The sequence below is a fragment of the Nyctereutes procyonoides genome, unplaced genomic scaffold (assembly GCF_905146905.1).
Source record: "Nyctereutes procyonoides isolate TBG_1078 unplaced genomic scaffold, NYPRO_anot_genome, whole genome shotgun sequence".
NCBI lineage: Eukaryota > Metazoa > Chordata > Mammalia > Carnivora > Canidae > Nyctereutes > Nyctereutes procyonoides.
In genome coordinates, this window is record NW_026575030.1 from 26819344 (window position 1) to 26843790 (window position 24447).

General features: G+C 40.9%; 1 protein-coding gene across 4 annotated transcripts in view; it reads left to right on the forward strand.

Annotated features, from left to right (window-relative positions):
* Positions 1 to 283: 283 nt before the first annotated feature.
* IGSF11 (immunoglobulin superfamily member 11) overlaps positions 284 to 24447 on the forward strand; it is a 120252-nt gene continuing 96088 nt past the window's right edge. For all 4 annotated transcript variants that reach the window (XM_055315772.1, XM_055315774.1, XM_055315775.1 and 1 more), the window contains exon 1: positions 284 to 424. In XM_055315772.1, the coding sequence (XP_055171747.1) occupies positions 373 to 424 (52 nt within the window). In that variant the 5' untranslated portion in view covers positions 284 to 372. The remainder of the gene's footprint in view (positions 425 to 24447) is intronic.

Here is a 24447-nt window from a genome sequence, read left to right on the forward strand (position 1 = left end):
CCCCGGGGCCCCGCCGCGCTCCCGGGCCGCGCTCCCGGGCCGCGCAGGTGCAGGTGGCGGGGCCGGGCCAGCTGCGCGCCGCGCCCGCTGCGGGGGGGGCCGCCAGGCGTCGCGCTGGAGCCGCGGTTGCCCCGGAGACCGAGCGGCGAGTGGGCGGCGCGGAGCCGGGCTGCTGCGGGGCCTGGGGCGGGCGCGGGGCGGGCGCGGGGCGGGCCTGGGGCGGGCCTGGGGCGGGCGCGGCGGCCCCTGGGCGCGGGAGCTGCACTCGGCTCGGCCGCGCGTCCCACGGTCCCGGCCGCGGCGGGCGGAGCGGCTGCCCCAGGAGCGCCGAGGGCCCGGGCGGGCGGCGGGCGCGCTCCCCGCGGCCGCGGGATGACTCCTCCGGGCTCGCCGCTGGCGCCCCTGCTGCTCCTCTCCCTGCACGGTGAGTAGCCGAGCCCGCCGGGCCCGGGGCCGCCCCGCCCGGCGCAGGTGGCGCAGGTGTGGCCCAGGTGTGGCCCAGGTGTGGCCCAGGTGTGGCCCAGGTGTGGCCCAGGTGTGGCCCAGGTGTGCCCCAGGTGGCCCAGGTGGAGAGGTAGCCGCCCCCGCCGCTCGGTCCCCGCATCCCCGACCCGCTGCCGACCCGCCGCGCTCTGCCGGTCACCCCGGGTCACCCCCGGTCACCCCCGGTCACCCCCGGTCACTCACCGGGCTCGGCGCGAAACCGTTTCCGTGATCCCGCGGCTCCGGCAACAACAGAGGTGCTTTGAGATAAAGGAGAAAACTTTGAATTCTGGCTTTACCGTGACCTTCAACTAGCACGTGCAGCTTTCGCTGAGTCTGTGATCTTTGCTTTAAGAATAACTAACTGTAGTGCGCTACACCATGTCCGAAAACACTGATTTTATTTTATTTATTAATTTTTTTTTGTGCTCTAGCTTCTTCCCCAAAGCATTTACAAGGGCTTACAGAAATGCATAATGTGCAACAGCGTTAGAACGGAAAGACTAAACATCTGTGTAGTTTTCTTAGTTTTTTAAGAAAACTGACTTTCCACTCTCGATTTAATCTCTCTTGCATTTTATTTTTCCATGACTAGCTGTCCTGTTTAACTCTGATTTTCACCTAACACAGTGCCCTTCTGTGAGCGCGCTGTCCTTGGAATCAAGTTTTCTGTCCCATCTAATTGATGAGATTTATTCCGAAGGTTTCATTTAAAGAGCAGGTTCAGTGATTTATGGAATATTGTGGTTAACCTTGTTTGCTTCTGGAGATACCAGTATGTTTCCCATAGTTTTGTGGCCTCACTTGAACTGATAATGTACCAGGGATCTTGAAGTAACTTCATGTTAGTTGACTTAAATTGTTCGAATTTATTTAGTAGGGGAGAAAGAAAGACAAAATTTTGCATACTTTTTCCATAGATGCAAGTGAAGGAAATCATCAAAATTACAGAGAACTTTCCTAAAGTTCAGTAGATATATTTTTGGTGATGACGTGTAGACAATAATTAAGTGAACATGAGTACGTGCTTGCAAATTAATTTTGTCTGGTTACCCTTTTGAAGGGGCCGACATTTTTCTCTGTCCTACTTCTCTCAAGTGTGAAATAATTAGAGCTTTTTATACAATTCTTTGAATATAACTGCAAATGTTTATAAATATTGCTATAAGAGCTGCTGAAGTTTTGGTAAAAAATATTCTTAACCTTCATCTATTACAATAAATGCTGCTCTCTTTTTGTAAGTAGCATTTGTGTATAGTTTGTTTTTGAATTATTAGGCAGTACTTTAAAGAGTGGATGTAATTTGCAGAAGCAGCCTTACAAGGTCATCTGATTTGTTTCCTTTCCTTCAGCAGAACTATTCCTCAGCTGTCCTAGGATGTTTTTAGAGACTTCCAAGGACAATTCAGCCTTCATGATAATCTATTCTGTAGAAGCACTTTTCACCCTCAGAAATGAACAGTTGTGTTCATTTGCTCAACATATATTTACTGAGCTCCCACTCTGGGGCTGGTGGAAGACAGGGATGCACAGGAGCTTGTCTGCAGCCCGTATGGAGTCTGCCTTTTTAAAACAGGCTGTAAGCATGAAAAATTATTCATGATATAAGGAATACACACACACACACACACACACATATGATTGCTATTTATTAATGGTGATAGCAAGGAAGACTTCATAGAAAAGTTTTCTGTAATCTGGACTTTAAGTTGGATTTGAATTGGCTGACATGGGAGTGGTTGGGCCTGCTTTCCTAGTCAGAGGAACAGCTTGGGTGAAGGATATGAAATAAAAAATACTGGGGCATATTCTTGAAAGGCCAAGCGTCTCGCTGCTAGAGCAGGAGATGTGTGCAAAGGAGAAAGGGCTAAAAAAAGTAGTAAAAGAATAGTAGAGAGCCTTGAATGCTGAATTTGGGATTTATTCAGGAGGCCATGGTCTCCTTAAGATGGAGAGTGGAAGGGGGTGAGCAGCTGTTGTGTGCCTACTTGTGCCTAGCATAACAGTCCCCAGAGTATACTGTGTCCTGACTGCCATTAAGTTCTTGAAGTCAAAGACAAAGTTGTTTTGAATGAATTAGGGCTCATCCCTAGGACTTAGAATGAGGAGAAGGGGTGGAAACATGAGCAAAGTGGCTTCATTATGAAGGAGGAAAAGAAATGGAACGCTGAGTAGATAACTGTTGTAGCATTGGCCACTACGAAGGCAGGATACACGAAAGGTAGAAACAGAGTCTTGCACTTTTGAAAGAAAGTGGATGTCAAGAGATTCTTGTTTTTATTTTTGTTTGAGTTTCTGTAGAGTAACTTCCAAGGGAATTTGGACTGAAAAGTTGGCTTCTATATAGTTTTACCAATGGGTTAGATATATCTGAAGTGGTTTTTTGTACTACTTGTGTAATTCCTTGAAATAGCAGTTACTTTCCAGAATCTGAGAAAATCCTGTAAAAAGAGAGATCACATGAAATGAAAATGAAAAGAATTATGAGCCTAAATGTTAGCATTCTGAAAAATTGCTTGTGAACTTTGATTCCTTAGTTCTAACTGGAATTATGTAACTGCTTTGGAAGGATTCACTTTTTAGCAGAAAACCTGTCGTTTTCCCTACTTGAAAGGTGACAGCCACTGGATGAAAATTGTAGAGAAATTAAGCTTAACACACTGTATATTCAATGTGGACTATTCAGGAAGCAATTTAAACATGAAATCACTAAGTGCTTCTAAAATGCTATGCTTAAGAACTGTTGTCAGGCTTAAGGTAATGATGCAATGGGTAAAGATCCCCCCTCCCCCAAGTAACAGTATGTTGCACATTTTCAAATGAGTTTTCACACTTTGATAGTGGAAGCATTTATAATGAAAAGTCTCATTTGGATCTTCATACTTAAGCCATGTGATTTAGTGCCAAACAAGGTGATGTGCTGGTACACAAGATTCTTTAGTTGCAATGAGTTCTACAGAACAAGAGACTGGAAATACTAGCTGAGTTGAGGGGAAATTGTGGCACTCCCACTGAAATTCTCATCTTCCTTAGTTCATTTAGAATAGGGATTCTGAATTTATAGTTACCTACAATAGTGATATTTTAGGCAGTTGGAGGTAGGATTGCGGGATTTCTGGTAGCCCACTCACTTCAAGTATCCCCCTCCTTTGTTTGATAAGGACTGTCTGGCACTCAAATATCTCACCCTTGCATTTTGAGAGCATCCCTCAGACCATCTGGAGGCTCTGATACCCTCCTTTAATCATAATTGAGACTAACTGGTTTCGGAGGGGTTGTCAGTTCTTGGGTGGTATTCAAAACGCCATATGAAAAAAGAAAAAAGAAAAAAAAAAGAAAAAAAAACGCCATATGATTTGAACTGAATTTGGTCTTAAAAGTGGGAAGTTATTTAGTTACTTATTAGTTAAGCTGATCTTACTAAATTGTGGAAGGATTTTTTTTTTCTTTCTATTAAAGTTTGGGTAATTGATTCCCTCCATACTGGTTTCCTACCACCTAGAAAGAGCAGTTTACCTTTGTGATGATTTAAAAAAACTTGAAGTTAGTCAAAGAAATAAAATCTGTTTCCTGATTTCACAAATGATAGACTCGGCCATTGACCTGGTACCAGTTCATCTTCATCATTGTCAGATACCACATAGCTGGTATATGGTGTGACTCTGCGTCACATGTATTATAGGACGATCATATTTTAGCAAATATCACTAAAATTTTTATATTTATAAGAAAGATTAAAAAATACAAATTTGCCAATGTGAAAAAAAGCCTGTTCAATGAAAAGATTTTTTAGAAGAAGTCTAATTAGTGGTTTCCCTTCATTTAGCATTTTGATCTTGAGAAAGGTAACAAACTGGGACGCCTGGGTGGCTCAGTGGTTGAGCATCTGCCTTTGGCCCAGGGCGTGATACTGGAGCCTGGCATCGGGCTCCCTGCAGGGAGCCTGCTTTTCCTTCTGCCTGTGTCTCTGCCTCTCTCTCTGTGTCTCTCATGAATAAATAAATAAAAGCTTTAAAAAAAAAAAAAAGAAAGTTAACAAATTGAAAACATTGCCAGTAAAGAAGTTGAGATGCCAGAAACCCTGAATTCAGGAAAGTCTTGTACTACTTAGAGTTCTTTGGAAGAATCCCATGTTCTCATTAATGCTGATTCTTTTCTGTCCTCTTTCCTTCTCATCTTCTTCCATTTTGGAGAATGTTCTATCATTCTATAGCATCAGGGTCTTTTAAGGTAAATAACACCATTCATGGTTCCTTCCAGTGATTTAACTCTACCTAGTTTGAGGATACATCACCCATGGAGTCAAGTAGGCCAACCCAAAAATCACCCTAGAAGCTGGGCATTGTTGAGGATATGTGAGAATGTGGACATAGTTTATGCTAGTATTTTCCCCTTGTTCCATGATGTCAACTCTATGATATAACTCGGTGTGTGTGTGTGTGTGTGTGTGTGTGTATGTGTACGTACACACATATGTATATATGTATGTGTGTACTTTCTCTAAAAGACATTATCATACCTGGCACAGAGTAAGTGCTCAGTAGATACTTGAGAATGACTGAGTGGTTACTTATATAATTGCTAATCCTGAGTGCCTGGAGTACCCGAAAAGAATGTTTTTTTCCCCCTTTTAAAGAAAAGTAATTTTTGTTAAGCATTTTTTTAGGGATTTGGTGAGACTGTATCAGCTTCAGTGTATCTTTAAACCTAAGTATGTATTTTGTGAAGCAGGGGTGATAGAGATCTATTTTCATAGACTTTTCAGATTCTATGACTTTGGAAATTAATTTAAAAATATAATACAAATCTTTCAAAACTGATTTTTAGCTTATTTTTAATCACAAGGCTTTGAAATTGTCTATATTTGAAGTATTTTTTTCCTAAGGAATTTCTGAAGATGTTGCTCCATGCAGTAAGGAATGACCTTGGACTTTTGGGTGTTTACTTATAGCCATCAAGGTTCCCATTTCCGTGCCTTGTATCCTTCATCCTGAGGGCCTGTATGTCAAAACTAGTCTCCCAACGAAATAAAAACAAAAACAAAAAAGGGAAAAAACTAGTCTCCCAAGAACAGAGATATAAAATAACAGTTGTTTAGGGACGCCTGGGTGGCTCAGTGGTTGAGCGTCTGCCTTCAGCTCAAGGCAGGATCCTGGGATCAAGTACCCCATCGGGCACCCCACAGGGGAGCTTGCTTTTCCCTCTGCCTATGTCTCTGCCTGTTTCTCTGTGTCTCTTCTAAAAACAAAAACAACCTGTGTAGTCTAAGCTCAACATCCCCCCCGCCCCCCATTACAGATAGATAGTACTGGACTTTGTTTTAGAAAAAGGAGCATTATAAGGGAAGGGAGAAGAAATGTGTGGGAAATATCAGAAAGGGAGACAGAACATAAAGACTTCTAACTCTGGGAAATGAACTAGGGGTGATGGAGGGGGAGGAGGGCGGGGGGTGGGGGTGAATGGGTGACGGGCACTGGGGGGGACACTTGACGGGATGAGCACTGGGTGTTATTCTGTATGTTGGTAAATTGAACACCAATAAAAATTAATTTATTAAAAAAAAAAGGAGCATTTAATTAGATGAGCCCTGTGTGAAGGCATCATCGCCTGCTCCCAAGGGAGATTGCCAGTTGTCCTCTCCTCTCATTGCCTTGCCCTTTCCTGCAGTCTTCCATATTTCCCCCCAGAGTTTCTTCAGCTAGGATTTATTCCCTATGGACCATCCTTGTAGTCTGTAGACATCTCCTGAAATGTCATCAGTATTCTAATCATAGCTACATCCTCAACCACGTACTCAAAGGTGCCTTAAGGAACATCAGACATCTTTTTATAATACTTCATCTTTGTTTCCTTGTAGCAGGTCCATCATTACCTGTTATACAACTTTTGTCAGCGCCATGGTTCAGGGTCATTTGCCAGAACACAAAATATGGGGCAAAAAGTGAGGATAAAGTGTAGTAAATGTCACTTGTTGCAGAACACATTGCAGTCAGGCTACATTTTAGGTTTTCATCGGGTGAGAAACCTTGTAGTACATTTCACTTAATGCATATTGCCCGTGTGTAAATACAGATTGCCATGCCCGCACTTGTTAGCCAAGACTTATGACAGTATGCAGAACATGTGAAGAATGTGTTAGCAGTGCAAAGATTCTCAAACTTTTGGCTTTGGGATTACTGGGGCCTTAAAGATTATTGAGGACCACAAGGAGCTTTTGTTTATGTGGATTATATCTATTAATATATACTGTATTAGAAATTAAAAGTAAGAACATTTAAAAGTATTTATTAATCAATTTAATAACAATAAATCCATTGTGTATTGACATAAATGATACATTTTCATCACAAGTAAGAATTTTTGCCCAAACCAAAAAATATTAGCAAGAAGAGTGGCATTATTCCACATTTTGGAAATCTCTTTAATGTCTGACTCATTAGAAGACGGCTGGATTCCCCTATCCGCTTCTGCATTCAATTTCTTATGATGTGTTTGGTTAAAATATGTAAAGACTGTCTGGCTTTACACAGCCATGTAGTTAGGGGTATTTTCATAGCATTTTCAAATAATTTCAGCTATTCTTTGATATTTACCAAAACTCAAGAAGTAATTGTTTCTTAAGGAGTGGCTACTGTGGGAAATTAGAAACCATAGCAATAAACATTTCTTGCTCTCTTATTTTAAAATCCATTGGTTTATCATGTGATTTGAGCGGATCTTTTATGCCTGTATGATTTTTTGGTACACTATACATTGATAATTTGGAAGATACTGATTCCTCAATACAGATTTTACAAATGTTGACATATATTAGATTGAATAATATAAACAAATCACATTTGTTAATATCACCATTGATCTTATCAGTGAAGTGATAGTCGTATTTTGTTCAGTGTTGAAAAAATGTTTGCCACATACCTCAGTCTGAATAATTGTGGTCTGTGAGTTGTTCTTTCAAGTGAAAATGCTGATTCCCCCCCAAAGGCAACTATCTTGTTCAGCTTTGTGCTCAAGGATTTGTATCAGGGCTTTTCCTTGGGACAACCATTTTCTTTGGTCTGCTGCATAAGTGAAATATGTTTCATATTGCCCATTTTGTCACCCAAGATATTATAAAAGGTCAAGATTTAATAAAATTACTGTCATTGCTTCATCAAAGGCATTCGTTAGTGAAACTGGATTTTCTTTTTTCACTGTGAGCACATGATGGTGAAGGCCCAGTGCAGTGCCTGTGAGGACAGTTTGGTGCCACTATCCGGGCAATGGTGGGGCACTGGCGGTTCGCTCACCGCTGTGTCTGTACCATCAACACAAATGTCAGCACGGGCAAAAGACAGATGACAGTTCACCATTATTAAGAAAATGGTCTTTACCTCATGGATTTTCTGGAAGGATCTTGGAGACCCTGTTGGGTCCATGGACTGTATAAAAAGGTGGTATACTATAAGGGAATGTTAGATTTTTTTTTTTGAGAATTTTTTTTTGAGACAAATGGCCAAAATTATTATATACTATGTAAGATGATATTAAATGGAGTATGCATTGATTGTTTAAACATAATAAACTCATTGAAGATTCTTTATTTTTGTATTTTATATGTTTTTAATTACAGAAGTAACATTCTAGGCATAAAAATTTGAACAATGCAGAAGTGTTTAAGAACTGACTCATACCCTACCTCCACCAACGAAATTCTCTGGTTTTGCTGTGCTCTGTTCCAGACCTTTTTCCAATGACAAAGTCTGCATGTACGTGTACTTTTTTTTCTTTTATGAGGATTTCTGTGGATCGCATAGAGGATCAGTCATTTATTTGCATTTTTTTGAGCTTTTGTTTGCCCTCTTTACCTAAAATCTAGGTTCAAAATTCAATTGTTTGATTGCACTTAGTAGGAAAGTAATCATAGCTACTAGGTAGAAAGTGTCCGCGTGTGTGTGTGTGTGTGTGTGTGTGTATTTTGTATGTGACTAACAACCACCGTGCTATTGGATAATTTTTCATGAATTACTCATATTGTGTTTTAAGTCAATTTTTTTGAAGTATAATTAGATTATGGTAAGATGCTCTTATTTTCAGTATAATATTAGAGAGTTTTGATAAATTTATGTACCTGTGTAAGTGGAGTCAAATGTAGAAATTTCCATCACCGAAAAGAAAAAGCTCCCTCAGGTGCCTTTGCAGTTAACTCCTCCACTCTTGGGTCTAGTCAAATGTCGATTTGTTTCTGTAAGCATACATTAATTTTGACTGTTCTAACTTACCTAAATGAAATCATAATTATTTGTGCTTTGAAAAGTACAGGCTTCAGGTTTTTTATTTAAAAGATCCACGTTCGGGATCCCTGGGTGGCGCAGCGGTTTGGCGCCTGCCTTTGGCCCAGGGCGCGATCCTGGAGACTCAGGATCGAATCCCACGTCGGGCTCCCGGTGCATGGAGCCTGCTTCTCCCTCTGCCTGTGTCTCTGCCTCTCTCTCTCTTTCTCTCTCTGTGACTATCATAAATAAATAAAAATTTAAAAAAATTAAAAAAAAATAAAAGATCCACGTTCATTTTAAGTTAAACAGTACAAAGCAGGAGAAAAGAGTATTTCAACATAACATTCTAAACCACACCACCCAGATGTGTCCACTTTAATATTTGATGATTATGATTTATTTCTTGATAAATCTAGGTAGATTTCCATCATTTGGAATCGTTTCAGTGCTTACTTTGTCTTCTGAATTAGTTCATGTTTTCACTGCCTTTTTCTATTCAAATTGAAGGAGAGTTTGTATACATATATTATTGAGTCAAAATATCTTTCCTAGAATTTGTTAGAAATTACTCTCCATTTTCTGGCAATGACTGTTGCCGTGGTGAAGTCTGAGATCAGGCTAAATTTAATTTTTCTCCCTTGAGAGTGATTTACTTTTTGTACCTGGATGTCAAAAACCTTTATCTTTATGGTTCGATAGGTTAACCACAGTTTATCGTGATGTGCTTGTTTTTATCCGTTTTTTTTTTCTGTGAGATATTATATCTTTTCAATATGCCTACTCACATCTTCCTGCATTTCGAATCTATTTTCCTGTATTGTGTTTCTGGGTATTCCTGTGTTTCCTATCTTACATTTGTTATCACAGACACTATGTGTTAAATTATTTTTTTCTCTTCTATGTAATTTATTTTAAACATTTTTGACTCAGTTTATTTAAACTAAACCCAATTCACTCACTTCTCTTATTTTTTAAAAATAACATCATAAATATTGTCCTATAATTTATTTATAAAACATAACAATTTAACATGGGTATTTTTCTGCATCTGTCATATGGATATACCCCTCATTCTTTTTAATGACCATTTAGTATAGCATAGCATGTATTTGCCATAGTTTATTTAACTATTTCTTCTCTATTTCTCTATTTGAACATTTTATGTTGTTACTGATTTTTTTTTTTTTTAAGCAGGCACCATGCCCAGTGTGGAGCCCAACTTGGGACTTGAACTTGTGACTCTGAGATCAAGACCTGAGCTGAAATCGAGTCAGACATTTAATTGCCTGAGCCATCCAGTCACCCCTTTTCTTGTTTTTTGAGATTAGTGATGTTGTAGTGAACATCTTTTTATTTTTATTTTTTTAAGATTTTATTTATTCACGAGAGACACACACAGAGGCAGACATAAGCAGAGGGCTAGAAGCAGGCTCCCTGTCCGGGGGCCCGATGCAAGACTTGATCCCAGGACCCCGGGATCATGACCTGAGCCAAAAGCAGATGCTCAACCACTGAGCCACCCAGGTGCCCCTGTAGTGAACATCTCTGTATATATATAATCTATATGCTTGTGTAGGTATTTCTTCAGTTTGTCTTGCCCAAAGTGGAATTATTTGGATGTAATCATTTAACATTTGGGGGGAGATAACAGTATTATGTGGGCTTTGTATAGTCAGACATATTGGGTTTAAATTCCTGACTTACCATTTATTTGCTCCATGACTTTGAGAATGTTTTAATGTCTGAGTTTGATTTTGATTATCTGATGCAGTGGAGATGGCCTTCGTTAAGAAGTACTAAATTAAATGACACATCTTGAATGGGTCTAGCATCAAAAAAAAAAAAAAAAAAAACCATGCTTGGTTAGTAACAGTTACTAGGATTATAAGGACTGGTCAGCCCCAACTTGAATCAAAAGGTACGAGTTCTGTTTAGGGAGTACCAGTGGGAGGCGTGGCCTGGGACACATCCTAACAGTTCTCCAGGCCTGCTTTCATTTACAAAATGAGGGAGTTGAATAAAGTAATCTCTTGTTCTTTTCCAGCTCTCATGATTCTTTGATGTGGCATCCAAGTATTAAAAATACTGGCAATAAAATAAACTGGAGAGAATATATAGCTGGCTTTAACATATTCACGAGACTTGCCCTATAATAGTTACTCGATTTTCCTCTCCTCCCCCATAAATATAATGCAACTTTCTTTAATTCTAGGAATTAAAATCATCCTCATCTGTTGCGGAAAGATTACAAAATTGATTTCAAATATAAATCTTATTTTATATTTTATTTTAAAATTTATTTTTTGCACTTTGGTTCAGGCTATGTACATACCTATTCTCTTAAATCCTTTATATCATAGACAGATCTTGTATGTGTCAGGGGAGGGTCAGTGGTAAGCAGACTATAAATATTACAGAAATCTTCTTTTTTTTTTTTTTTACCAGTCACTGTATTCTGGTCCTTTGTCTTGATTTCTATGACTTCTCTCTGCTTTTTTCTCGTAATGACTCTTCTTTGTCTCAGCCAGGCATAGGTATCTAAATTTTATCTGTATGAGATTATATGACAAATACAGATATTTTCATAGTGCTGTTGTTGATTAAAAGTGGGAAGCCTGTGGACTTCTTTTTAAAAAGATTGATTTATTCATTTATTTAGAGAATGAGCTCGAGCGGGGGGGGGGGCAAGGGGAGAGGGAAGAGAGAGTCTTAGGCCCACTCTGTACTGAGTGTGGAACCTGACGTAGGGCTGGATCTGGATCCCACAACCCTGAGATCACTACCTGAGTGGAAACCAAGAGTCGGAAACTCAACTGACTCAGCCATTCAGGCGCCCCAAGCCTGTGAAGTTTTAAAAAGATGAAAACCAGGGAGTTTTAGCAGGGAGATAGTGATATGTAAATGGAAAGCTTTGGAGGGTTTGGTTAGGGCATGTCTGGGTTCTATCTAGATTTTATGTCACTAATGGTGTTCCCCAGCTGTTTTCTTTGCATTTTTATGAAAGAAGATTTTTTTAAAGTATGTTCTATTTTATTTATTTTCACTTATTTATTTGCAGATGTTTTTATTTGAGAGAGACAGAGATATTTTTTATTTTTATTTATTTGCAGATTTATTTATTTATTTGAGAGAGAGAGAGACAGAAAGACAGAGAGACAGAGATAGTGACAGTAAGAAAAGCACAAGCCGGGAGCAGAGGGAGAAGCAGACTTCCTGTTGAGCGGGGAGCCCAGTGTGGGGGGCTCGATCCCAGGACCCTGGTCATGACCTGAGTCGAGGGCAGGCGCTTAACTGACTGAGCCACCCAGGTGCCCCGACAGAGGATATTTTTATACAAAGCCAGGTAGTCTCCAAAATTGACAAGAGTTGGTCACACCTGAGATTCATAAGCTCTCTGCTTACTGTGTTATCTTGGTAAGCCAAGTTCGTTTTCAGATCATTACATTTTTTTCCCAAAATATTCACAGCAACTTACACATGATTCGTTTTCCTGAGTATATTTTCCAAAATTATGACTTTTAATTCTTCCCAATTCATGATCTCAGTGTCCTCAGAGCAAGGCATGTTTTAGTTGCCCTTTGATCAATCTGCATCTCTGGTTTCCATCTTAACACTTACACTTCTTTGGACAGATTAATTATGCTCCCCCCTACCCCTTCCTCCCTGGTTACTTCCAGTTCAAGGGGTTCAGTTGTCTTTCTCATTAGTAAGAACGTGTAAGGCTGTGAGCCACAGGGACCTGGACCAGTACGGTCTCTTAGAGCCTTTAATTCCATAATGTCCTTGATCTGAGGAAGCCGCTCGGTAATCTCTTCACAATTTCCATGACCGAGCCATCTGCCTGCATTAAAATAAATCAAATCTGCTTACTCCTTCAGTGTCTAGCAAATATTCTATAAACTGATGATGATGGAGACCATGGACACAAAAATAATTTGCAATCTTGAGCATTTCCTGTGAATTCTCAGCTCAGATTCTCTCGACATAGTGGATGCCAGCTTTCTCTTTGACTTAAGTAAAGGGTAGTGGAAGCTTTTCCTCTAGTCCTTTGATGACTGTTACCCCAAGCTTGGCAGGGGAACTAATTCAGCTTTTCCGTATCTAGATGAACCACAAAAACTTTCCTTGCCCCTCTGCGTCATATATAGTGGCTAATTAGGTAAACACACATAGATGTTTAATTTCGTATTTGGCAGTTTGCATGGATGCTGTCTGTGTGTGTATGTATATATTTAGATCTCAGGCAGACTGATTTTGTGTTGGCACAAGCTTCCACTCTTGGGCAGACTTTGAGTGTGTGGACTGTGGTGGTGTCACGCTGTATGAGGGAGTGCGTGATCCTGGGGCCTGTTCTTATGTAAAATAGTTTATTTTTTCACCTCTGAAAACCCCTGAATCTTTAGCATATTTCTACTTAGTATCCTTTTTTTTTTTTAATTTATTTATTCCTGCGAGACACAGAGAGAGAGGCAGAGACACAGGCAGAAGGAGAAGCAGGCTCCATGCAGAGAGCTCGACGTGGGACTCGATCCCAGGACCCCGGGATCACAACCTGGGCCGAAGGCAGATGCTCACTGAGCCACCCAGGTGCCCCTTCTTGGTATTCTTATCTTCACTTTCCTTTCTTTCTTCTGCATCTTCAGTAATTTTTATCCTTATCATTTTAAGTTTACATTATCCTGACAGTTTCCTGGCTGATGTTTACTTCACTTTTCTTTGCTTTGATCCACCCTTTGCTTTCTGCAAGGTTGCTTTTCTGTCAAACACTGCTTTCAGTAAGTATATCCCTCTCTTCCTTCAACAACAAAACACGAGCTCAAAAACCTTGAAGGATAAATTCCGAACTTTTCATAAAACATCAGCGGTGCCCTCCGTGGCATTCTGCTCTTCCCAGCACGTGCCCAGCACCCTCTGCCATTCTGGTCCCGTCTTCCTCTTCAGCTCTGTTGCTCACATTTCCCTCCTCTGCTGGTTGATCTGAAACACATCACGTCCTTCTCTCGATATCCATACTCCTGCCCTTGCAGGCCCAGCCCAGCCTGTTTGCTCCGAGACGGACCGCCTTGCGTTCTGCCCCGACCCCTGTGCAGGGCCTGGCTTCCTCTCAGTCTCCTAGGCTGGGGCAGTTCACACTGCTCCTGTGGTAGCGCCTCCAAACTGCAGTGCCTCGTGCTCTTACACTTTCTTGCACACTCCAGAGGATGAGCACTCTGCTATGCACATGGCAGGTGCCTGCTTTGTCCAGTGAGTGGATGAATGTGAAATCTTTGCTCTCCACGCCTTTGATCGTGTATTAGGTAATGGACAATCTGTTTCTCTCATTTCACAGGAAAGAATTGAAATTCTGTATGTGAAATTGAGATAATTGAGATATGCCTTTAAATATTAAAGTGGTTTTTTTTTTTTTGTTTTATGCAAGAGCATAGACATTTCTCGCTTTCAAAGAATGAAAAAAAAAAGATTCTTTTATGTGGTGGATTGAATTCGCATTTCATTTGTGCTCCAGTTTTGAAACGGTTAATAGTTTCTCACCCTTTTCTTTTACATGTGCTAAGTTTACGGTAGCTTCTATCTTCTAACATGCTCCTGCTGCCTTTCTCTAATTCATACTTTGTTCATTCCACTGAAGAGCATGGACTTACATTGAGTCAGGGTTTTTTGATTATGCTGCATTTCAAAGTTGCTGTATTTATTAGAATAGGCAATAGTGGCAGGAACTAAATTTTTTTAAAAAGTGTAATATATACACAAAATAGTATAAAAATCTTGAGAGTATTACTTAATGAATTTGAGTGAGCGAACTTGTGTAACCAAAGACAGCATTGCACACACCCTGTGGACTCCCAGTACCCCTCTCAATCCCTAAAGGTAGCCAGTTTTTTATTTCTAACACTGGAAACTAGTTTGCATGTTTTTGAAATTTATGTAAATAGAATCATCCATATTCATTAATGTACTCTTTTGTTTCTGGCTTTTAAAATCCAACATTTTTTATGTGATTTATGCACATTATGTATGGCTGTGGTTTCTTTACCTGCATTATAGTATAGCACTTTATCGTGTAAATATACCATGATACTGACCTACCCATCCTACTGCTGATATACTGTAGGTTTTCTCCAGTTTTGGCCTATAATAAGTAATGCTGTGGTGAACATTCTTGGCCATGTGTTCTGAGCAAATCAGAGTGCATTTCTGTTAGGTGTGACACCTAAGAAACAAACTGTGTATATTCAGCTTTAGTAGGTACTGCCATTTTTTCCCAAAGTAGTTGTGTTGGTCTTCATGCCTACTAGCAGTGTCTGAGAGTTGTTTTTTCTGAATCCTTGTGATCAATTTAATTTAGCCATTACAATGGATGATTGTGTATATGTGTAAGCATTTTGCTGTTCCCGGATTATTAACAAGGTTGCTCACCATTTCCCCTTTTACTGGCCACTTTAGATATCTTCCTACATGAGTTGTCTTCTCAAGTCTTGCCATTTTTTTTAACAACTTTATTAAGATAAAATTCACATGCCACTTAAAGTATACAATCAGTGGTTTTTGATATATTACATTATGAATTTTACAATTCAGTGCTTTTGGTGTGTCATTAATTGTTAAGAATCATGGTAAAACAGAACATGAAATTAATTATTTTAACCAATTTTAAGTGTACGAATCAGCAGCATTAACAATATTCACAGTGTTGTGCAATGATCATCAATATTTCTAAAACTTTTTCATTATTTCAAACAAACTATAAACAGTAAGCAATAACTCTGCATTTTCCTCTTCCCTCAGCCCCTGGTAACCTCTGGTCCATTTATATTTCTATGAATTTGCCTATTTTAGGTACCTCACATAGGTAGGATCATACAGCATTTGTCCTTTTGTGACTGGCTAATAGCACGATGTTTTGAAGGATCATCTACGAGATAGTGTGTATCAGGGATTCATTCCTTTTTATGGCAGACTGATATTTCATTGTTATATTGGTATATTTTGTTTATCCATTTACTTATTGATGAACCCCTTGGGTTTTGCCAGTATGTATGTATGTATGTATGTATGTATTATGTATGTGTGTGTATGCACATATACATATGTGTGTGTGTGTATATATACACACACACACACATATTTTTTGGGGGTGGGGAAGATTTATTTATTTTCATACATGAGCAGGGGAGGGGCAGAGGCAGAGAAAGAGCATCTCAAGCTGACTCCTTGCCCAGCTTGGAGCCCCACACTGGTCTTGATCCCAGGAACCTGAGATCAGGACTTGAGCTGAAATCAAGAGTTGGACGCTTAACTGACTAAGCCACCCAGGCACCTCTGCCAGATTTTAAAATTAGAGTCTGTGTGCCTTTTTTTCTCCCTGATTTGTATGGGTTTTGAAGTGTTTGTGGGAATACTGGCACTCTATTGGTTACATGTGTTGCAAAAATCTTCTTTTACTCTCTTATTTTGATGTCCTCTTAAAGAGCAGTTCTTGATTTTAATTAGTGCATGTTAACAATTTTTCCTTTTTGACTAGCACTTTCTGTGTCATGGCTAAGAATTTGTTTCCTGCCCCAATGTCAAAAAGATATTCTTTGTTTTCTAGAAGCTGTACTGTTTACTTTTATATTTTGAGCTACAGCCTACCCAGAATTGATCTTTTTGGTGTGTGATGAGAGTTGGGAGCCAGGCACTAAAACTTACTTTTTGTAGTGGTTTACCCATTGATGTTTATGTCCAGTCTTTTTGCCTCCCTAAGTTCTTTGATACAGTCTTATATTTCATCTTACCTTCAGGGTCTAGTGCAATGCCTTGAATGTGGTAAGTCATAGGTAAATGCTTACTGACAATGGTCGAGCCATATATCTTCATTTCTCAAAAGAAGGAACCCAACCAGCATGCTGTGAAATCGGACTTTATCTGTAAATAGTATTCATTTCCTCTTTACAGCATTATTTTCTCCGCTCTTTTCTTTTTCGGCTTGTTGTCTCCCTCTTTCTCCCCTGTTGTATCTGGCCACCTATTATCATCATCTCTTGCTTCATCATCTGGAGCTGAGGTTACCTTCTAAATCTCATCATCTCCATTTTGCCATTAAATAGTAATTTCCTTTAAAAATAATAATTTTAGGGACACCTGGGTGGCTCAGTGGTTGAGCATCTGCCTTTGGCTCAGGTCATGATCCCCGGGTCCTGGTATTGAGTTCCTTGTCAGGCTCCCCGCATGGAGCCTGCTTCTCCCTCTGCCTGTGTCTGTGCCTCCCTCTCTGTGTCACTCATGAGTGAATAAATAAAATCTTTAAAAATATAAAAATTTAAAAAAGTAGAATTTGTTAAAAATAAATAAGTAAAAAATAAAAATAATTTTAGTGGCATAAAAGCCTTTCCTATTGTTGGGTGCCTTGCATCTCAACAGCACCACTTTACATTTGTTTTGTACAGGGAGTTTGAACTTATGGTTCAAAAATAGTTTCCAGAGAAGGCACAGAAATTTTATGCAAAATATAGTGTTGTACGCATTTGATTTTTTTTCTTTATCCTAGTGGAGAATATCTCAACTTTTAAAAAGTATATCCCTTCACTTTTCAATAAACTATTGAGAAACCCACTCTGTGTATACCACTGTGTTAGGCATTGTGGGTTAGGTGGAATATTTTGTATGGTACCCGGTCTTGAGGAGCTTAATACGTGTGTAACTATAATTGGAGTTGTAAGCACACTTATAATTTGGAGATTTATGTGAATCAGAAAAGCAGTAATTGTGGAACACTTGTCAGATTGTGTGAGAAAACAGAAGTGCAGTTCTGCAGTAGTTAAAATGTCAGATGCAAGAAGATAGAGCCAGGTAGTGAGTGGCCTTGCGTGCTGCCTGTTTCGTCTTTATCCCACCCAGCCTATGAGGCAAATCATCCTTGTTACTTTGGTATCAAGCAGTTTTTAAGGAAAAACAAGACAAAAACAACGACAAAAAAAGAAGAGTCTGTTATGCTGCAGGAATCTGGGGGTAGAAAGATGAAAAAGAGTTGGATTTAGTCCTTAAGACTCCACAATTTAGTCTAAAAGCCAGACATGACTCAGCTTATTCTGATACCATGGAACCATTGTGGTATGAGGGAAGTGTTGTCTCCTGTTGAACCCACATGCTTGTTCTGACCAATCCATGCCATTTCCCTGGGCGGTCTGGTTCTTGGCGTCTGCAAGTCCTGCACTGGCTACTCCGAACGTGTGCTCGAGCAGTGACCTGGAGGCAGTGGCAGAAGCAGGTAGAGTCTGAGACAGTGCTCCTGGCTCCATGGGGCCTTCCTTGAGGTGTGTAAGAGACCTGGTAGTGTATGTGTGTCCTGGGGCGGGGACCTAGAGAAGCCTGAGCTTAGAATGAAGGAGTCTCTGCACACACGGCCTTCAAGATCAGAGGCCAATGGCCAGGACCACTGTATGAAGACGGGGACCGGCATGTACTCACCCCTGTCCCCCATTCAGCACCACCACAACTACCACCAGAAAGAACGCCCCACACAGGACCAGTTGTAACCTACTGGCTACCACTCTGGAAGTACTGGTCAAGATACTCTAGAGCTGAGTCCAGTGGAGACCCCGGCAACTTTGTATAGATATGAGGGCCACCTCCTGTTCTCTGCTTTGGTGTAGTTTGAAGATTCTCTCCTTCAGGCAGTCAGATACCACCTGGAAGAAAAGTAGGACATGGGGAAGGAAATCTAAAAGACTGATTATTTACCTGAGCCATCCAAAAGAGACATCTATAAGATAACTTTAAGAGGCTACTCAAATTATTGCATCAGTCTTGGCTGACCGGATTGGATTGAATTTAGTTATGCCCTGACCCCTGCCACCCATCTAGTTTTGGGGTAGGTTGTTGAGGTAGGAAGTAGTGAGACCATCACATCAATTTGAAAGAAAATAGACTGTGCTTTTATGCATATGCTCATTTATCGACAAATGTAAATTTACGTATTGCTCTCCTCTTGATAACATTTGGTTTAGATGTGTGGCCAACTATGCAGAATCTAGGGTCCCAATCTGGCCAGATGTGCCAATCTTGAGCTCTGTCCTAGTTTTTAACTTAAGCTGATGTACCAACATGGCAGCAAATGTGTAAGCAATTGCAAGAACCATACTACAGTGGTTTATTGAATCTCGATAAATGATCTTTTCTTTAAAGAAAAAGCCTCATTATTTCCTTGATCACTTGGAGTGCTTTTTTTAAATACTTGGATTTTGGCAGGCATTTCGAAACCGAGGTGCCCACAGTGAACTGAATGTGGTTAAACAGCTTGGAACACTGGAGTTGAATAGGCTCTGGGCACATGTGCCAAAGAGTGGCAAGCCAAGTCATCTTGCCCTCATTGCCAGCTCTGATGAGCTTCAGTTTTGCTGCTGCCACCACTTCTGGATCCCTGTCTAAGTCACATGCATTGCTTCTGATTTCAAGGTGTCATAAGTTTCCAGGCTGGATATCAAATTTCCATTTCGATTGTAGCTGCCGTTTTTGGGTACCCAGCGTGTGCCAAGCATTACCTAGGCATTCTATGTATATTTATTTATCAAGTCTAAGACAAGTCTGTGAGATAGAATATAATCTCTATTTCCAAATGAGGAGATCGTGCAGTTGTAGAGTAGAATGGATTTCAGTATGTGGAGTTAAGTGCCTGGATGATTAAGAAAATATGTAAAGTGCCTAATACTGTGCCAGGCTCAGACAGTCAGTAAGTGGATTATGTTGTTTCTTTTAAGCTCCATTCTAGGGCCTGACTGGGGAAGAATTTGGGGAACATTTATATGAACTGTGAGCCGGGCTTGTAGAGATCTTTGGAACCCTAAGCGTGAAAAGATCGTGGTGCCCCCTCCTGTGAAACTCAGAATGGGACACTGAACTATAAAGAGTAAGCAAGTCCAGCACAGTTGTGTTCTTTCCTTCAAGAGGACGACTTTGGTCTTTGTTCTTAAATATCAAATGTCAATCAGCCTTAAAAATGTTTCCCCTTTCTCTCTCTTCCTCCCACCACCCTGTTCCTGTCTTGCCGGTGCCTTAAGTACTTGTCTCTTTTGGGCAATACAGCGCTGGACGTAAGAGTTTAACATTTTATTTTTATCTATGTCAAATAAGTAGGCATGATAGAAGATTTATGAGTTGTCAGATTCAAATGGGAATGATCAAACAATTATGTCAACAAGAAATCATGCTTGAAAGTTCTATTAGTGCAGGTGTTAGGAAAGAAGTGTAAGTCTCTATCGCTGAGTTTATAGTTTTTGAGGGGGAAAGAAAGGCAGCATTTTTTGACTGCTTCCTACTTAAAAGGCTCCCTTGGGGTGCCTGGGTGGTGCAGGCAGTTAAGCATCCAACTCTTGGTTTCAGCTCAGGCTGTGATCTCAGGGTCATGGACTCGAGGCCCGCGTCTTACTCCACATTCAGTTCTGTCTGCTGAAGATTTTCTCTCTCCCTCTCCCTCTGTCCCCCCCAACCCCCGACCTCTGTCTCTCTCTCTCAAGTAAATAAATCCTTAAAAATAAAATGCATCCCAAGTACAGTCCTTCAATATACATTATATGATTCATCTTCACCACACACTTGCATTGTTTCCTTTTTAAAACCGAGGAAACGATGTTCAGAAAGGTTAAATAAAGTCACAGCTCATGTCTTTTGGTTTCTAGAATCTACCTTCTTCCCGCTTCAGGCAAAAGGGATCGAGAAGGTGCTGTTGCCTCAATTTGAAAGCAAAGCCCCCCCTTCCTCCTCTTTTTTTCTGGGCCTGGAAAATAATGCTTATGCTTCCAGATACGGGTTGGAGGTCACCTCGCCCATGGTCTCCCGAGTTGGCTTCTTCCTCCCCGTCTCTCTAGAACATTGCCCAGACTTTAGCCCATACCTGTCTGCTGTGATCTACGCACCCACCTGCGTCAATCCCGCTCTTCATTCCTCGGCCCTTGCACGGTGCAGGGGCCCAGCTGGTGCCAAGCCTGTCCCTGTTTCATGCAGAGTCGGTGATAATTGTACGGTTCAGGCTACAAGGCACCGGCGATCACAGACTTCATGGCGTGGGTGGGAGGTCACAGTCACCCAGCGTCTGGATGGGGTTCAGGCTGGCGCAGCAGAGGCCTGGCCCACAGGCCTGGGGGGCCGACGAGCCACAGCAGAAGGGGCCCCGTGGAAAGGAGCGTTGCTAGCTCCTGGGGGGGGGGGAGTGATGGGAGTTAAATTTGGATGCCACGTTTATTATTTCAGCTCTTTGAATACTGCCCCTAATGATATCTCTTTTCTTTTGTTTCCTCAAAATTAATTATCTTTTTGTAGCTATGGTAACTCATTTGAAGCTCTATTATGCATGTAATCTGTACACATTGAACTCTGTGCTTCAGTGTTCGAAACATTTTCCTGCATAGTCAATAATTCTATATTTGCAGCGTTCTCTTCCTTCTGGTGAAAATTGGCTTTTCCCTTTAGATTTTTGGAGATGATTTTAAAAAGCATGAGGAATGACGGCCTGACTAATAAATTACCGTAAATGACCATCATCTTTGCTACTAACGTTCATGCCATGATTTTCTGGTACTGACCTATTTCTAGGCAGGTTTTACTCTGAGAAGCTTTGAACACGTGGCACATACCACCCTGGTTCCCCCAGTTTGTCTGGCCCAACGGCTCCTGAGCGTCCCCGCACCTGCTGCCCCCCTTCTTGGACTCCTGTGGCCCACAGGACACCCGTCGCGCCTCTGCCTGGCCCCGGTCCAGGCACTCACACCTCTGGGTTGGGCTGGCTCTTTTCCTGCTGCTGCTCATCCCGCGGCCAACCTTCCTGGCCCAGCCTTTCTGCCAGGGCTCGGACAACTGTCTTTTATGCCTGCATCTGTCTGTCTGTCTGTCTCTCTGGGAGGAGCTCAGCACCTTCACCCCAGCTCACTTAGGTAGACTAGATGGTCCCATGCTTCCTTCTCTTCTTTGGGCAGAGCCTCTTTTTTAATTAATTTATTTATTTTTATTTTTTATTTTTTGGGCAGAGCCTCTTGTTCTTTGTCTGGAAAGAGAGGCCTGCCATCCTGTCCGCAGAATGGCCGGGTTGGGTGAAGTGATGGCCCGGATGCCTGGTGTGTAGCAAAAGTCTGTCTCCTCCTGCACCTCCGCCTTTGATATGGCCAGACTGCCTTTGACGACATTTGTTGTTAGTTCACTCAGTGCTTCTCCAGGGCCTGCTTTGTGGTAGCCACTGTTCTAGGTCCTGGGGCGGGGCATGAGAGGCAGGAACAGCCTAACAACGTGGAATAAGGCGGAAAAGGTGACCCAGCACTAGGGTGTCTCTTTCAGGTCCCCACTGCTTCTTAAAATGTTTGTTCACCTATAAAACACTGGTGGGCTGAGGATAATGGAACTGTCAGGAAGAAATCCTGTGAAGAACCTAGTCTCCTGAAGTCCTGGTAAACAAGTTTTTTAAAGCTTTTACAGCCTTATTTTTTGTTGTGGTTTCCAGGTATGTAACAGTTTCCTAAGTGAAGTCACAGGCTCATGGAGGTTGGCGCCTCTGCTGGGTCCCTCTGTCTCTAAAACACTTGCGCTTCGGTAGTTGTGTCGGGCCTGGTACATCTTATGTAAGAAATTAGAACCGACTCCCATGACCAGTATGGCTTTTGGTTCCTGTTGATCCCCTCTTGCTTCTACCACAGAACCTCCCATGGTCAAGGTATTCAGGAAAAGTTTATGGACACAGGAAATGTTTCTTTCTCTAGATGAGCTCTTAAACTTTTCTTTTTGGGGCTCTGTTAACAGTCACATTTAACATTTATCACCAGCAATAAACATCATCCTAGATAATGTTTGCCTCTCTTTTTCTTTTCTTTTTTTTTTTTTAAAGATTTATTTATTTATTTATTTGTTTGTTTGTTTATTTATTTATTTATTTATGATAGAGAGAGAGAGAGAGGCAGAGACATAGGACGAGGGAGAAGCAGGCTCCATGCCGGGAGCCTGACATGGGACTCAATCCCGGGACTCCAGGATCGTGCTCTGGGCCAAAGGCAGGCGCTAAACCACTGAGCCACCCAGGGATCCCCCTCTTTTTCTTTTAATGTATTTTTGTACTTTAGAAATATGGACTTTTTTTGAATTGTGTTTATTTTAAAAATACTACTAAGTTGCTTTGGTATATTTGGTATATACTAAATATTTGCTTAGTTTCTACTAGATATGACTCAGACACTTTAAGGATAAATAAAAAGGCATATAAATTAATATTTATTGATTTGCTTCTGTGTTTAATGTTGATAATTTCAAACCAGAAGGGGAAAGCTTCTTCTACTCAACAGAGGCTTCCCTTTGAAAATTCATGCGGTTGTCGTATAGTCCTAGAATTACAGATCTGGAAGGCACTTTCAGTCTGTCTTGATTTCTGTCCTTTATTTAACTCTTTCTTCCATCCCATCCTGCGTCTATTCTTTCTGTAATGAGAAAGCCAGAGAGGTAGTCTTTTCAAAACTACACAGCTTTTAAGTGGCAAAGTTTGGACCAGGATCCAGGTTAAGGTTCTTTCTAATAATATAAGGGAAGTGATAGAGCCAAGCAATATTTCATTTACTTTTCCTGGCTTGTACAAACTAATTTCAGCCCTGTTAGGGTCAAACATCATCTCTTCCTGGGGTCTTTCTGTCTCTTTCCCCCATCAGCCCAACAAAATATTACACAAGAAAATGTATATATACCATGAGTGTACACAGATGTGTATAAATAGTGGGTGTGTTTGCATAATTGTAGTATGGTTAGTTAAGCACAATGGAGGTATTGTGTATAGCAAAAAAAAAAAAAGTATTAGATCCCCTGCCCTGAGCTACTTTTATGCTACTGTAATGTCCTCAGATTCCAGACTGGATAAGATGAAACAGACAAGAAAATACTCAAATTTCATTTCAGAATCTGCAGCAGCTGGAGTGAACGTCAAACAGATGGGCTTTTCCACCCTGATTATCCTAACTTCCTAAATTTAGAAATACATGCTTTAAAAAAAATGTAAATTACCCGAGGGGGTGGTGTAGCACATGCCAGGCAGTGCTAACGAGTGCAAATAGATGTCATCTGCTGACTTAGATGAATCTCAGCTCCCACTTCTGGGTCTCTGTTATTTCATTCCCTTTAGATTTGTTTTATGTCACTGCTTTCAGGCCTCTTTTCACATATAGATTAATTTTATTTTAAAATATTGAGATTTATATGTCTTAAGCCAAAATAGTGTTTAATTTGTCTTATTACTCAAAATTCCTTCAAACTAGTGGAAAAAGATAAGAAAGAGATGTTAGATGAGGAGTTTCTTGTATATTGCCTTTGTGGCTAGCTAGCTGGATAAGTTTGGGCAAGACATTTCTTCTACGATAAAGTGGGTGGACTGGACTTAATGGTGTTTAACGTACCTCTTAGCTATAGAGTTGTTTCTCTAAATTGTCTAGAATTTATTTTGTGTGGTGATGTGTCTCTAGAATCTAGCACAGTGCCTGGCACATAGTACATGTTTAATAAATAGTGAGAGGGGTGCATGGGGGCTCAGTGGTTGAGCGTCTGCCTTTGGCTCAGGGCGTGATCCTGGAGTTCCAGGATTGAGTCCCACATCAGGCTCCCTGCATGGAGCCAGCTTCTCTCTCTGTCTGTGTCTCTGTCTTTGCTCTGTGTCTGTCATGAATAAATAAATAAAATCTTAAAAAAAAAGTGACAAAAGAATCAGTATAGTCTT